We start from the raw sequence: 14,030 nt of genomic DNA on the forward strand, positions 1-14,030 counted from the left end.
AACACAATTACATTAGCAATTTGAAAGACAATTGAGTTGTGTTATTTAATGTGTATTTATATTTATAATTATAATTAATTTATAGAGTAATATTTTACTCATTATTATAATTATTCTAAGTTATCTAATTAGTAATAATAATAAAAAAATATAAGGGTATAAATATAAATAGGAAATAAAGGGGGAAAAAATAGAGTGGAAAATAGGGTTCGGTCGGAGAGAAATCACTGTTTACTGAAAAATAGAATGAGAAATAGAGTGAGAAATAGAGTGATCGAATGGAGATGGTCTAATAATAAAAAGAACATGGGATGATTTAGGGGTTGTTTGGTTACGCGGATAGCGAAATCCTAACACGTTCCAAAGCCTAATCAGTGAAGCGCTTTTGATTTGCATGGAATGTGGGTGAATCGATTATTTATTTTACACGCACGCACCAAAAAGAAATAGCAAAAAGACAAAACAAACCGACAATCATCTCCGGGAGTTCTAGCCTAGTAGTAATTAAAAGCCATTATTTTATTTTTGACCCAAACTGCAGAACACTAGACTCGGTTGCAATGGCGATAAAAATACTAACGGCGACTGCGCATTTACTTTTTCAACCTCAAACAGTGTAGTCTGTGAAGCTGGTGCTTTGGCTCACTCTAAGGCTATATTCGTCTTACTGTTTTTCTCAAACGGGTACTTCTTCACCCGATTTAATTGCTTCGGATATTTTCGAATGTTGCTTTTTGAATTTCAATTTTGTTCCCAGAACACCCTCGAAGGTTTGGCTTTATCACGGAAACGACACTTGTAGTCGTTATTAGCGGGAAACCAGTACTCTTACGAAAGTACCCCCATTTAATACGTCCAGTTGCCAGTATTTCTCAGGGTACATCCGTCATTTAAGTCGCGAAAAATCGAATATGCACCAGCAATACTACGCGCTCAGTGGCACAATAGTTATTTTGGTGAAAAAGCAAGCCTTGTGATGGACCGAACATCGAGACTGGGACCCACTGGATTGGTAAAGTTTTTTCGGTCCCTTTGGACGAAATGGAGTTTGACACGTCAGCGAAATTTAAGCAAATTTACCATTTCCATTTCATCAAAGTACCCTTTTGTTCGCCTTCTTTCTTTTGCAAGTAAAGGATAGTAGCTTAAAGTTGCAGCAGAGTGTTTCTCTTTCTTCTCTGCTACTGAGATAGAGAGAGAACAATTTGTCTCTGGTGCATACGATTTTCTCTCTCCTAGGGTTTTGGTTCCGTTCTTGATTCTTATTCACATCTAAACTGGTCTTGTTCTTCCAGCCAAAACGGCTATTGATCCAGACACTCGAGCTGTATATACATCAAATGGTGATTGATTGAGTGCATTGTTTGTTAGTGTTAAGGTCAGTGTGATTTTGCTCTCGGCTAGGGTTTCTGTGCTCGGCAAAGTGAGCTTTGCTCTGTTATTTCTCATCCAGAACAGTGCATGGTCGCGGTAGCGAGGAGTAAGATCCGAGATTTTGTGCCTACAAAGGTGCGATTTCGCGCTCCATTGGCGTTGGAATGCTCTTTGTTTTATACTGATTCTCTGAATCTGCATTTGTTTGTTCTGAAGGGTAAAGAGAAGCGTTCGTTTGCTTGTGTGTTTATCGGCGGTCTGAGGTTTTGATCGGAGTGTGGCGGTGAAATAAGGCAATGTCGGCGTCGACGTCGAGAGGGAAGACCTCCGACCAGCCGCCGCAGCCGCAGCGCCGGTTGCAGCGGACGCAGACGGCCGGGAACCTCGGGGAGTCGATATTCGACAGTGAGGTTGTTCCTTCCTCTCTTGTCGAGATCGCTCCAATTCTCCGTGTCGCCAATGAAGTCGAATCAAGCAATCCCAGGGTTGCATATCTCTGTAAGTACTCTTGGTTCAACTTAAATGTATCTTATTTCTATATTTTGAAGGTACAGAATCCTCACTAGATATTGTCAGAAAATATTGGCTTTGAGTTCGATTATTCTTGGTTCAGTAGAAATAACTGCCTCATGTTCTTTTTGTTAATTTTTTTTTTTCTATTTCGGATTTGCACAATTGGAAAGTGTGTTACAGGTTGCATGATTTCCTTATCTGGAAATATTTTAGGAAATAATGAAGTGCAGACTTTGCTTCAGTGCATATGCATGGACTAGCGTTTGATTAGTCACTTGGTCGTTTCATAAGGAAGAATAATGCTTTCTATGTTGCTCTTATTTGTCTACTTGGTTTGGACTCTGTTGCTTGAATGAAATGTGTCAATTTTTTTCCCTCTCGTTATGGCAATGATCGTTGGTCGTGCGAAATGTGGGTCATGTCTGGTATGTGCATCTTTTGTAGGCCGATTTTATGCTTTTGAGAAAGCTCATAGGTTGGATCCCTCGTCAAACGGGCGTGGAGTTAGGCAATTTAAAACTGCCCTCCTCCAACGTCTTGAAAGGGTATGATTTCAATGTTGATTATCCTATTTATGTCATCTTAGAGTAGAAAAATATTACCTTTGGCTGATTTTGTGTTTAATATTTTCAGGAAAATGATCCAACTCTTATGGGTAGGGTTAAAAAAAGTGATGCGCGGGAAATGCAGAGTTTCTATCAGCATTACTACAAAAAATACATCCAAGCTTTGCAAAATGCTGCTGATAAAGCTGACCGGTACACGATCGCACTAGCTAATTAGCCTTAGTAGGTTATATTTTGAGGGACTCTTCAGTGTTTACTCTAGTTAATGTTATGCTTTCAAATGTTTGACAGTGCACAGCTTACCAAAGCGTACCAGACTGCCAACGTTCTCTTTGAAGTCTTAAAGGCTGTTAACATGACTCAATCAATGGAAGTCGATCGAGAGGTTGATTATCTTACTGATGACAATGATCATTCTTTTATAGTCATTTTTTTATACCCCATTTAATTGTAAACTCAAATGCTTTAGATTTTGGAAGCGCAAGACAAAGTTGCAGAGAAGACGCAGATTTTAGTCCCCTACAACATTCTTCCACTAGATCCTGATAGTGCAAATCAAGCAATTATGAGATACCCCGAGGTATGTTCTTAAAATGTTACCTATATTGCTCCAAATCCAATTCCTTTCTATTTTTCTTAATTCAATTTTATTCTACACTTGCAGATTCAAGCTGCTGTTGTCGCGCTTCGTAACACTAGAGGCCTTCCTTGGCCGAAGGAATATAATAAAAAAAAAGATGAAGACATTCTGGATTGGCTTCTCGCCATGTTTGGTTTTCAGGTATATAATTTCATGAAACATGATTTTCTTCTGTGACACGTAACTATTTCTTGGCTGTCCCAGAGTTATGAAACTCGTGTACTTTAATTTTGTAATTATATTTTACAGAAAGACAATGTGGCAAACCAAAGAGAGCACCTCATCCTATTACTTGCAAATGTGCACATAAGGCAGTTTCCGAAGCCTGATCAACAACCCAAGGTTAGGCCATATATACAGATACTATACTTCTATTCTCTCTCTTCTCTCTTTCTTAAGGAAATAGTTGGAAAGTATAGTTTTTTATTTTTCATAGATGAATAAATGTTGTTTCTGTTTGATCAATAATAACTGCATGCATCACGTGCCACTTCCAATAACTTCATGTTTCGGAGTAATACGCACTATAGTTCTCTTGCTTTGAGTAACTTGTCGCCAACTATTACCAACGCTGTAATTGTTCTTTTTATGCCCATTTAGAAGTATGAAAGTAAATATTTTTACTTTTTGTATACGGAGAACATAGCTTGATGAGGGTGATTCTCTTCCAAAGGAGGAAGAATCTTAATGGTTACATAACCCAGTCTAGGATACTGCATGTCGGACAGGACATAGGAAAACCCTGCATATACATTGTCTGTCCGTCTTCCCATCATATAGAATATAATAGAACTTGAAGAATTTTCTCGCAGGGCTTATCGGATATTTAACTAATTTGGTGGTCGTGAATATTTTGAAAATTGCAGAAATATGTCTGGGATTTTTTTTTTTCTGATTTTTTTTCTTCGTGTTGTTCGTTATGCCAGTTGGATGATCGTGCACTGACAGAAGTGATGAAGAAGCTTTTCAAGAACTACAAAAAATGGTGCAAGTATTTGGGCCGGAAAAGTAGCCTGTGGTGAGTATTTTTCTTGCGGTAAATAATTGGTATACATAATTGTTGCATTTTTTTGGTATGCTATCTGAGTATGAGGTGTCGATTAACGGGTCCCGAGTGCAGGTTGCCGACCATACAACAAGAAGTTCAACAGCGCAAGCTCCTTTATATGGGACTCTATCTTTTAATTTGGGGGGAGGCTGCAAATTTAAGATTCATGCCAGAGTGTCTTTGCTATATATACCATCATGTATGTTCAGATATCACTTTCTAAACATATGGCAGTACTTCTGACTGTTTTTTTTTTTTTTAATTTTTTTTTAATTTTTATGTACAAGAACTGAGGCATACCATAGAATCATTTGTTAAACAGGAAAATGTTTTGACTGAAATTGAGAAGGCTATATACTGTTTTTGTAATCCGAATGTGTGCGTGTTTTTTTGTTTAAATGCAAGCAAAGTATAGAGAGCTATTTTTCGACTTTTTTCATAAACTACTTTTTTGTTTTGTTTTTTATTTTCATAAATTGGTCTCGCAATGGCGGATCTGAAAGATTTAATTGGGAACCAATTCTGACTTGCTATTTCATTTTTCAGATGGCATTTGAATTGTATGGTATGTTGGCTGGTAATGTCAGTCCCATGACGGGTGAGAATGTGAAACCAGCGTATGGGGGCGAAGAAGAGGCGTTCTTAAACAAAGTTGTCACGCCTATTTATGAAGTGATTGCAAAGGTGTTTAAAGCAATTTCTTCTACGTATTTTTCTGATGTTTGACTGAAAATCGTTAGTCTATGTCATAAAACAATTATTTTATTTTATTAACAAGACTTTGCATTTGCAGGAAGCTGAAAGAAGTCAAGAAACAAGATCAAAGCATTCACAGTGGAGGAATTATGATGATTTAAACGAGTACTTTTGGTAATATGTTCTCTATACGGGACAATTTGGAATTTTCTCGATTGTCTTTTAAACCGCAACTAATTCTTTAAAAACCATTACAGGTCTGTTGATTGTTTCCGGTTAGGTTGGCCTATGCGTGCAGATGCTGATTTCTTCTGCTTGTTGTCTCGTCAAGAACATGAAAGTAGTGGGGTAATCAATGTTCAACTGTGTAATTTTATATAATTCTCTCTTAAATGTTCTCTATAGAGCTTATCTATAGAAAAGATAATTTAATATTTCTTTCTTTCTCTTGGATGCTCAATGAATGAGTATGCTCAGCCATGGTAGTAATTGACGTGCAGGATAGCAAACAGTCGAGGAAGGATCGATGGGTTGGAAAAGTGAACTTTGTTGAGATACGGTCATTTTGGCATGTTTTTAGAAGCTTTGACCGCATGTGGAGTTTTTTTATCCTCTGTTTACAGGTATCCAGTTTGTACAATATTAGAAACAAAATTTGCTCCTTAGAAATCCTCCAAATATATGTTAAAGAATGCCAAGTTGGATCGTAAATTCAGGCTATGATTATTATTGCGTGGAATGGCTCGGGGCAACCTGGTTCTGTGTTCAGTGGTGATGAATTCAAGAGAGTACTGAGTGTATTCATTACGGCGGCAGTATTGAAGCTTGGTCAAGGTGAGTGTAAACCTGGTTCAATGTTGTATATTCTAATTCAATAGGGTTTGGTGTCAGAGGTGGTACTCTCCTCTGACTTGCTATGTCTCGTGCGTCTTAGAAATAACTGAGATTAAAGGTATTTCTGATATTTATTCTCACACATTAACCGTAGGTTACATTCTGAGCTAGCAAAATATATAAAGCGAGAGCTTTAGTTGTTGATATATCAACAATGCCTGCATGGAGACCTTGAGTAGTTTTTGTACGTAATTTAATTGGATCACATTTAGGAGGTTATAGAAATAAATTAATGAGGTGTACGCTGAAGAAGGGCTTGTTAATTGATGATTGGTTTGAATTTGTGTAGCTGTTCTTGATGTGATTCTTAGTTGGAAATCCCAGCGAAGTATGTCGTTCCATGTCAAGCTCAGATACATCTGGAAGGTTGTTTCCGCTGCTGCGTGGGTGATAGTTCTACCTGTTACTTACGCTTACACATGGGACAATCCTCCTGGCTTTGCTCAAACCATCAAAGGCTGGTTTGGAAACAATTCAAACGCACCGTCCCTGTTTATTTTGGCTGTTGTCATCTACTTGTCTCCAAATATGCTGGCCGGCGTGTTGTTTGTTGTTCCATTCCTCCGACGCTTCCTTGAGAGATCAAACTATAGAATTGTGATGCTGATGATGTGGTGGTCTCAGGTGCAGTTCTTATAAAAGCAATAGGGGATAGTCACTTCCAAACTCATATTTGCTATTTTACACTCTATTTTGTGCCTAAATCTTAAGTCTGCGCTCATTTGTACGAGTTTGTGCCATTTCAGCCTCGCCTCTATGTTGGCAGGGGAATGCATGAGAGTGCGTTTTCCCTTTTCAAGTAAGTTTATTTCTCAATTATTTATTGGCGTGCTTTGTTTGAATGTTGAATGGGAGGACTGATATTCCCTGTTTTTAAATTCTAGGTATACTATGTTTTGGGTTCTTCTTATAGCCACGAAGTTGGCCTTCAGTTACTATATAGAGGTCCTTAACTTGTACTATAATCTCCCATGGACTTCACATTATTTCTTATAATTGTACTCTATTCACCCATGTAATTCACATTGTTTCCGTTTCTCGTGCAGATTAAGCCTCTGGTGGGTCCAACAAAAGCTATAATGGAAGTGCATATTAAAGATTTTCAGTGGCACGAGTTCTTTCCCCGCGGTAGTGAACATATCCGTGATATTCTAAATGTTGTCGCATTAATATTTTATTACATGAGATTTATTGTTTTTATTTTTGTGCAGCGAAAAACAATATTGGTGTGGTAGTTGCTCTTTGGTCTCCAATTATTTTGGTATGTTTTCTGTTATCTTAATCTGATCAACGATTTGCTCTTTATCTAGTTCCCAGGAGTGCATGTTTTAATAAACTGCTCTTTTGTAGGTCTATTTTATGGATACCCAGATTTGGTATGCAATATTCTCTACATTATTCGGAGGTATCTATGGAGCATTCCGTCGCCTGGGAGAGGTATGATTATCTCTCACAAATGGCTACTTCTTTAATATGTTAGCCTTTATTTTGGTTTATGTTATTCCTGGAAAATCTGGTTAGACATGGCCAGATGTCCAGTGGTTCTCTATGATCCCGTAATATCTGATGCATACTGCCTTGTTAAAACTGTTTCATCACTTGCTGATTTGTCGACGATTTATGAATTCGACCTATTGTGAGAGTATTTTTCTTGCATTTGCCAATATGGAGTTGCATAGTCAATGATTGCCAGTTGCGTAATTGTGAAATCACTTTGCTTATATTTGCTTGTAATTTGTTTCAGATTCGGACACTGGGTATGCTAAGGTCCCGTTTTGACTCTCTTCCTGGCGTGTTTAATGCTCGTTTGGTTCCAGAGGAGAAGGATGAACCAAAGAAGAAGGGGTTGAGGGCAACCCTCTCTCGCAATTTTGTGGAGGTTAGCATAGTGTACTTTTTGAAGTTGGGGATGATTTATGTGTATTACAATTTATTTATTTATTTATTTTTTACTTTTGTTTATTATGAATGCATAGAAGTGTAGTGTACTTTTTGAAGTTGGGATGATTTATTTGTACTACAATTTATTTATTTATTTTTTTACTTTTGTTTATTATGAATGCATAGAAAATACTCTTATTTTTTAATTTGGATTTTGTTTATTTGCGATGTAGATACCATTACCATCTAATAAAGAGAAGGGGGCGGCTAGGTTTGCCCAGCTGTGGAACAAGATCATCAGTAACTTTAGAGAGGAAGATCTTATAAGCAATAGGTATTCTGAGTGAATTGAGCATGGTGGCGATTTCTGAGTCATGACTTTACTATGTTTAAACAATGAGCACTCCATATATTAAGTGACGAATTGTAAATAACAGGGAAAGGGATCTTTTGCTTGTGCCTTACTGGGCGGATCGTGATTTGGATCTTATACAATGGCCTCCCTTTTTGCTTGCTAGCAAGGTACGCTTCTGCGTGTTTTCCGCAAGAAATTTGATATCCTCAACTTCCTTGTTCATTTGACTGTGTGTATTTTATTCTAGATCCCGATAGCATTAGACATGGCCAAGGACAGCAATGGAAAAGATAAAGAATTGAAAAAGAGAATCGAGGCTGATGTATACATGTCATGTGCTATTCGTGAAAGTTACGCCTCGTTTAGGAACATAATCAAGTACCTGGTTCAAGGGCGACGCGAGAAAGTGTAAGTTTGTGCTTTAAAAGTTCCGTGACAGTTGATATCTCTTCATCTCTTTTTCTTAGTTTAATGTATGGCAAAAACTTAATACTTGTCAAGTCTATCTTACATTGATATACCTACCTGCGTTGCTAACATGTTGTACTACTTCGCAGGGTTATAGAGTTCATATTTTCTGAAGTTGACAAACACATAGACGAAGGCTCGTTACTCAATGGGTCTGGGTTTAAGATGATCTTTCTTCCAACCCTTTATGAGCATTTTGTTAAGCTCACACGGTTGTTGGTAAGACTTTGAGCATGTTATATGCATAGGTTGTCATTGCAGCTGCTTAGGATTTAACATATGCACAAATTTTGCAGTTAGAAAATAAAGCAGAAGACAGCAATGCAGTTGTCCTTATTTTTCAAGACATGTTGGAAACCGTGACGAGAGACATTATGATGGAGGATCACATATCAAGGTTTCAGATCGCTATTTGTTTCTTTTTAAATGCACTTCGAATCTTAAAATGACACTTTATTTTCTTGTTCTTCTTCTTCTTCTTCTTCTTCTTCTTTAGTTTGGTGGATTCAATACACGGTGGTGATGGTCACGAGGGGATGACTCCGCTTGAAGACCAGCAATATCAGCTCTTTGCTTCAGCTGGAGCCATCAATTTCCCTATCGATCCACTGACAGAGGCATGGAAGGAGAAGGTAATTCTATCAAGTTAGCCATGAGATGTGTAACACGTATGCTTGATTGCATATACAGACAGTTAATCTTAGTACCGCCTTATGATACAGTCAGGCCTGGTCTAGTTTCTTCTAGTTTTGCAATATTTGTTTCCAAAATTCTCGAGTTATCAATAACATTCTAATTCCTTTTTTGTTTTGCATGTTTGAAAATTATGTTGATCTATGCGTATATTTAATTTATATTTCAGATAAAAAGGCTTTATCTGTTGCTTACCACAAAGGAATCTGCTATGGATGTGCCATCCAATTTAGAAGCTAGAAGGAGAATTTCGTTTTTCTCCAATTCATTGTTTATGGATATGCCTGATGCTCCAAAAGTTCGCAATATGCTTTCTTTCTCGTAAGTCTTATTTTTTTCTCTTTCAAATAGAATCGTTATAGAAGTTGTGATGGTCTTATTTCCTTGTGATGAAACTTGAATTTCATTTTGTTTCAGCGTCTTGACTCCATACTACACAGAGGAGGTCCTTTTCTCCTTGCATGATTTGGAAGTGCCAAATGAAGATGGAGTCTCGATTCTCTTCTACCTGCAAAAAATTTTCCCAGGTATCCAGTGAAGCACACAATGGATTTACTAATTTTTGCTCTCCTTCGTTGAAAATAAATGTCTTGTCTTTTAAAGAGAAAAAATTAACTACATTAAAAAAGCAAGCATGCTTTACGAATTTAATTGAATTAAACTTCCAGATGAGTGGGAGAACTTCCTTGAGCGAGTGAGCTGCACTAGTGAGGAGGAACTAAAAAAATCGGATGATTTGGAAGAACTTCGACTGTGGGCTTCATACAGAGGGCAGACTTTAACCAGGACTGGTATTCACTCCTAACAAAATATTCATGTTATTGATTTCCATGTGCTTTATTTTCTTTACAAGTAATTTACTTATTTATAAATGGCAGTGCGGGGTATGATGTACTACCGAAAAGCATTGGAGCTTCAAGCTTTCCTTGATATGGCCAGAGATGAGGGTATTAATCTATCTTTTCATTTGGTCCCTTATTATATTTGCTCGTGCCCCTTCTTCTTTATGTTGTATCTTTCGTCTGATCGATGCACTGAATAGATTTGATGGAGGGGTACAAGGCCGTGGAGAATTCTGAGGACCAACAAAAAGGGGATAGATCACTTTGGGCGCAATGTCAAGCAGTCGCTGATATGAAGTTCACGTATGTTGTGTCGTGTCAAAAGTATGGTATTCACAAGAGATCTGGTGACCCACGTGCATTGGACACTTTGAGGCTCATGACATCGTACGTGACTAACATAGTTTTCCTTCAACATTCTCGGTTTATCGATTTCTTTTTAACACAGTGTTTTCATGTGGCAGATATCCATCACTTCGCGTTGCGTATATTGATGAGGTTGAGCAACCTAGCAAAGAGAGATCAAATTCAAGAAGCAACCCGAAACTCTATTACTCAACGCTCGTGAAAGCTTTGCCAACCAAATCAATTGATTCTCAGGAACCAGTTCAAAATCTGGACCAGGTGAGAGATTTTGTCCTTGCTTCAAAACAACTCCTAATGTACAAGTTCTCTGTTTGGGGTGGTGCGATTGTAACAAAGTGGCTGGTTTCCTATATTACTCTTGCCTGATAATATACTCCACGGCACCCGTTTGTAAACTATTTGACTCAATTTTTCTGTTTCCGCAGATCATTTATCGAATTAGGCTTCCCGGGCCTGCCATTTTGGGTGAGGGTAAGCCAGAAAACCAGAACCATTCGATCATTTTCACTCGCGGAGAGGGTTTGCAAACAATTGACATGAACCAGGTACAATAATTTTGACCAGTTACAAAGTGGTGAACGTAGTAACCTTTCCTCATGTATTAGAATTTTTAATTTTTAATTTTTTTTTCAGGATAACTACATGGAAGAGGCCTTTAAAATGAGGAATTTGCTGCAAGAATTTCTTAAAAAGCATGATGGTGTTAGGAATCCTACAATTCTTGGACTGAGAGAGCATATTTTTACTGGCAGGTATGTATTTATGTTACATTAAAGAAGAGAGTTTTGGATTGTGAAGAAATTTTATAATGCAACAATTCCAAATTGTTTTGCTGTTACTGCAGTGTTTCCTCTCTAGCTTGGTTCATGTCAAATCAGGAGACCAGTTTTGTGACTATTGGTCAGAGACTGTTGGCCAACCCTCTGAAGTAAGTTTAAACATTTCAATTTTTTTTTCCCTTCTCATTTACGTTCGCTTGGATGCTATTTTAAACTTCGGTGGTTTGTTTGTACTTTAGGGTTCGTTTCCACTATGGCCATCCCGATGTGTTCGATAGGCTCTTCCATCTTACTAGAGGAGGCATTAGTAAAGCGTCCAAGGTTATCAATCTGAGTGAAGACATATTCGCAGGTACAAATACAGCATATTAAATGCATGAATTTCATTGAAGATTATCCCGTGAATTTCCAACTTGGATAGCTTATTGAATGGGGTCTTTTTTCAGGATTCAATTCAACATTGCGTGAAGGAAATGTAACTCATCATGAGTACATACAAGTCGGGAAGGGCAGAGATGTGGGCCTCAATCAGATATCTATGTTTGAAGCGAAGATAGCAAATGGCAACGGAGAGCAGACACTGAGTCGTGATATATACCGTCTTGGACATCGTTTTGATTTTTTCCGAATGATGTCCTGCTATTTTACAACAATTGGTTTTTACTTCAGTACTCTGGTATTATTTCCTTTTTTTTTCCTTTCTTTCTTTCAGACTATTATTTTGCATTTCAAGGCACCAAGCTACAACTTTTATCTTTTACTTGCAGATTACTGTACTTACGGTGTATGTATTCCTTTATGGTCGTCTCTATCTAGTTCTTAGTGGACTTGAACAAGGTTTGAGTAGTCAACCGGGTATACGGGATAATAAACCTCTTCAAGTCGCTCTTGCTTCTCAATCTTTTGTTCAGATAGGATTTTTGATGGCACTACCTATGTTGATGGAAATCGGGTTGGAAAGAGGTTTCCGAACGGCACTCAGTGAATTCATACTGATGCAATTGCAACTAGCGCCGGTGTTCTTCACATTCTCTCTTGGAACCAAGACCCACTATTACGGAAGGACGTTACTCCACGGAGGTGCAAAGTACAGGCCTACGGGGCGAGGCTTTGTGGTGTTCCACGCCAAATTCGCTGATAACTATCGACTCTACTCTCGCAGTCACTTTGTCAAGGGATTAGAGCTCATGCTTCTATTGGTCGTGTACCAGATATTTGGAGAGTCGTATAGAGGGGCCGTGGCCTATCTTTTGATCACTATCTCTATGTGGTTTATGGTCGGCACGTGGCTTTTCGCACCTTTCCTGTTCAATCCTTCTGGCTTTGAGTGGCAAAAGATCGTTGACGATTGGAGTGATTGGAATAAGTGGATAAGCAACCGAGGCGGAATTGGTGTTCCGCCCGAAAAAAGTTGGGAGTCGTGGTGGGAGGAAGAACAAGAGCATCTCCGCCATTCGGGAAAGCGTGGTATCATAGTTGAGATATTGTTGGCTGTGCGGTTTTTCATCTATCAGTATGGCCTTGTTTATCACCTGTCCATTTCAGAGAAAACCAGAAGTTTCCTCGTAAGTCCTAACCTTAGTGTTCACTCTACATTTTTCATCACAATGTGACATTCTGGGTTTATTTTGTGCTTCTGGTCTACTTCCTTATCGCCGTGATTTTACTGCTGACAGGTTTATGGTTTCTCGTGGCTGGTGATTTTGGTGATATTGTTTATCATGAAGGTTAGTCTCAATTCTTCTCAACCTCCATAAATATCAGAATGTTTTCATTCAGTAGAAGAAAATAAAATCTGCGGTTTTGTTTTCAGATATTATGACATATGCACGTGGTCATGAATATTCATTTTTTTTTTGTAGACTGTCTCGGTGGGACGGCGTCGATTCAGTGCAAACTTCCAACTCATGTTCCGGCTGATCAAAGGGTTGATATTCTTGACATTTGTGTCGATTATAGTCACTCTCATTGCGGTTGCACGGATGTCAGTGCAGGACATTATTGTGTGCATCCTCGCTTTCATGCCCACTGGATGGGGAATTCTTCTGGTGAGTCCTCTTCTCTAATTTTCGCATGGACACATCAACAGTGGAGAGTTTATTTCTGCTATAATAACACCTTTTGTATGTGTCTCAGATTGCACAGGCAGTGAAGCCGGTGATCCGAACCGCGGGGTTCTGGGGATCGATTCGGACACTTGCTCGCGGGTACGAGATCATCATGGGTTTGCTACTCTTCACCCCGGTCGCCTTCTTGGCTTGGTTCCCATTTGTATCGGAATTCCAAACTCGCATGCTCTTCAACCAAGCCTTCAGCAGAGGTTTGCAGATTTCCCGTATTCTCGGAGGACAGAAGAAAGACCGGTCCTCTCGAAGCAAGGAGTGAAACTTAAAGAGAGTCCTTCTTTAACATGTATTATCATCATCATCACATTAGATCGGTTATTTATTATCTGCCATTTTAAATGTTAATATCTGATGTAAATTTTGGTAATTGAAGTCCACGGACTTCTATTTTCCGTACCAAATCTCAGTTGCGTGGATAATTGAGTTGGGTAATATGCTCGTTCCAAAAGTAATGTTATTTGGTCGACTTAGTTTTGCTCGACTAAATTGAGCTTTTGAATCTTCCAACTAAGGTCATAAAGATTGCTTGGCTTGAGGCGATTAGAAGTTTAAAATAAACAAATTTGAAAATGAATAATGTCACTACAAGGAGAAGAAATATGTTAAATAACAGGAAGGAAAATGAATGATGTACTTAGGAACTGTTATTTTATTTTTAGTAAGAAAATTGAAAATTGAAAACTCTTTCAATTTTTGACCCTCTTTAACGTTTACTTCAATTTTTTGTGGCTATACATGGGCCTTGTGGCTAAATAGCCGTTTGAAATTTTGAGCTTGGCAAAATAGCCA

At 38.3% G+C, this 14,030-nt stretch overlaps 1 protein-coding gene across 2 annotated transcripts; it reads left to right on the plus strand.

Annotated features, from left to right (window-relative positions):
- The first annotated feature begins 1,115 nt into the window (after positions 1–1,115).
- LOC149382697 (callose synthase 3) lies at positions 1,116–13,727 on the plus strand. 2 transcript variants are annotated; one of them, XM_089601755.1, is made up of 43 exons: positions 1,116–1,509; positions 1,591–1,872; positions 2,332–2,432; positions 2,521–2,645; positions 2,745–2,838; positions 2,923–3,033; positions 3,118–3,234; positions 3,343–3,435; positions 4,020–4,111; positions 4,214–4,340; positions 4,688–4,825; positions 4,935–5,011; positions 5,095–5,185; positions 5,338–5,460; positions 5,554–5,671; positions 6,021–6,355; positions 6,478–6,530; positions 6,616–6,676; positions 6,778–6,859; positions 6,943–6,992; positions 7,082–7,168; positions 7,476–7,610; positions 7,846–7,946; positions 8,050–8,134; positions 8,215–8,375; positions 8,525–8,654; positions 8,732–8,832; positions 8,932–9,067; positions 9,298–9,449; positions 9,546–9,655; positions 9,797–9,919; positions 10,007–10,075; positions 10,171–10,357; positions 10,435–10,594; positions 10,762–10,881; positions 10,970–11,088; positions 11,181–11,264; positions 11,355–11,467; positions 11,562–11,791; positions 11,883–12,680; positions 12,792–12,842; positions 12,978–13,163; positions 13,252–13,727. In XM_089601755.1, exons 2-43 carry the CDS (start codon positions 1,671–1,673, stop codon positions 13,498–13,500), a joined length of 5,877 nt encoding a protein of 1,958 aa, XP_089457881.1. In that variant the 5' UTR covers positions 1,116–1,509; positions 1,591–1,670; the 3' UTR covers positions 13,501–13,727. The 2 variants fall into 2 exon arrangements, with proteins under 2 accessions (XP_089457881.1, XP_089457882.1); XM_089601756.1 differs by having other exon boundaries at positions 1,135–1,480.
- Positions 13,728–14,030: the final 303 nt, after the last annotated feature.

Source organism: Urtica dioica, chromosome 11 (genome assembly GCF_054948205.1).
Source record: "Urtica dioica subsp. dioica isolate 48M chromosome 11, U.dioica_male_clone48M_v1_H2, whole genome shotgun sequence".
Taxonomy (NCBI): domain Eukaryota; kingdom Viridiplantae; phylum Streptophyta; class Magnoliopsida; order Rosales; family Urticaceae; genus Urtica; species Urtica dioica.

Bases quoted from the DNA above. Each gene is read 5' to 3' on its own strand.
- LOC149382697 (XM_089601755.1), top strand. From the start codon at position 1,671: ATGTCGGCGTCGACGTCGAGAGGGAAGACCTCCGACCAGCCGCCGCAG. The intron at 2,646-2,744 runs GTACACGATCGC...AATGTTTGACAG, and splicing joins GCTGCTGATAAAGCTGACCG to TGCACAGCTTACCAAAGCGT. The intron at 3,436-4,019 runs GTTAGGCCATAT...TCGTTATGCCAG, and splicing joins AGCCTGATCAACAACCCAAG to TTGGATGATCGTGCACTGAC.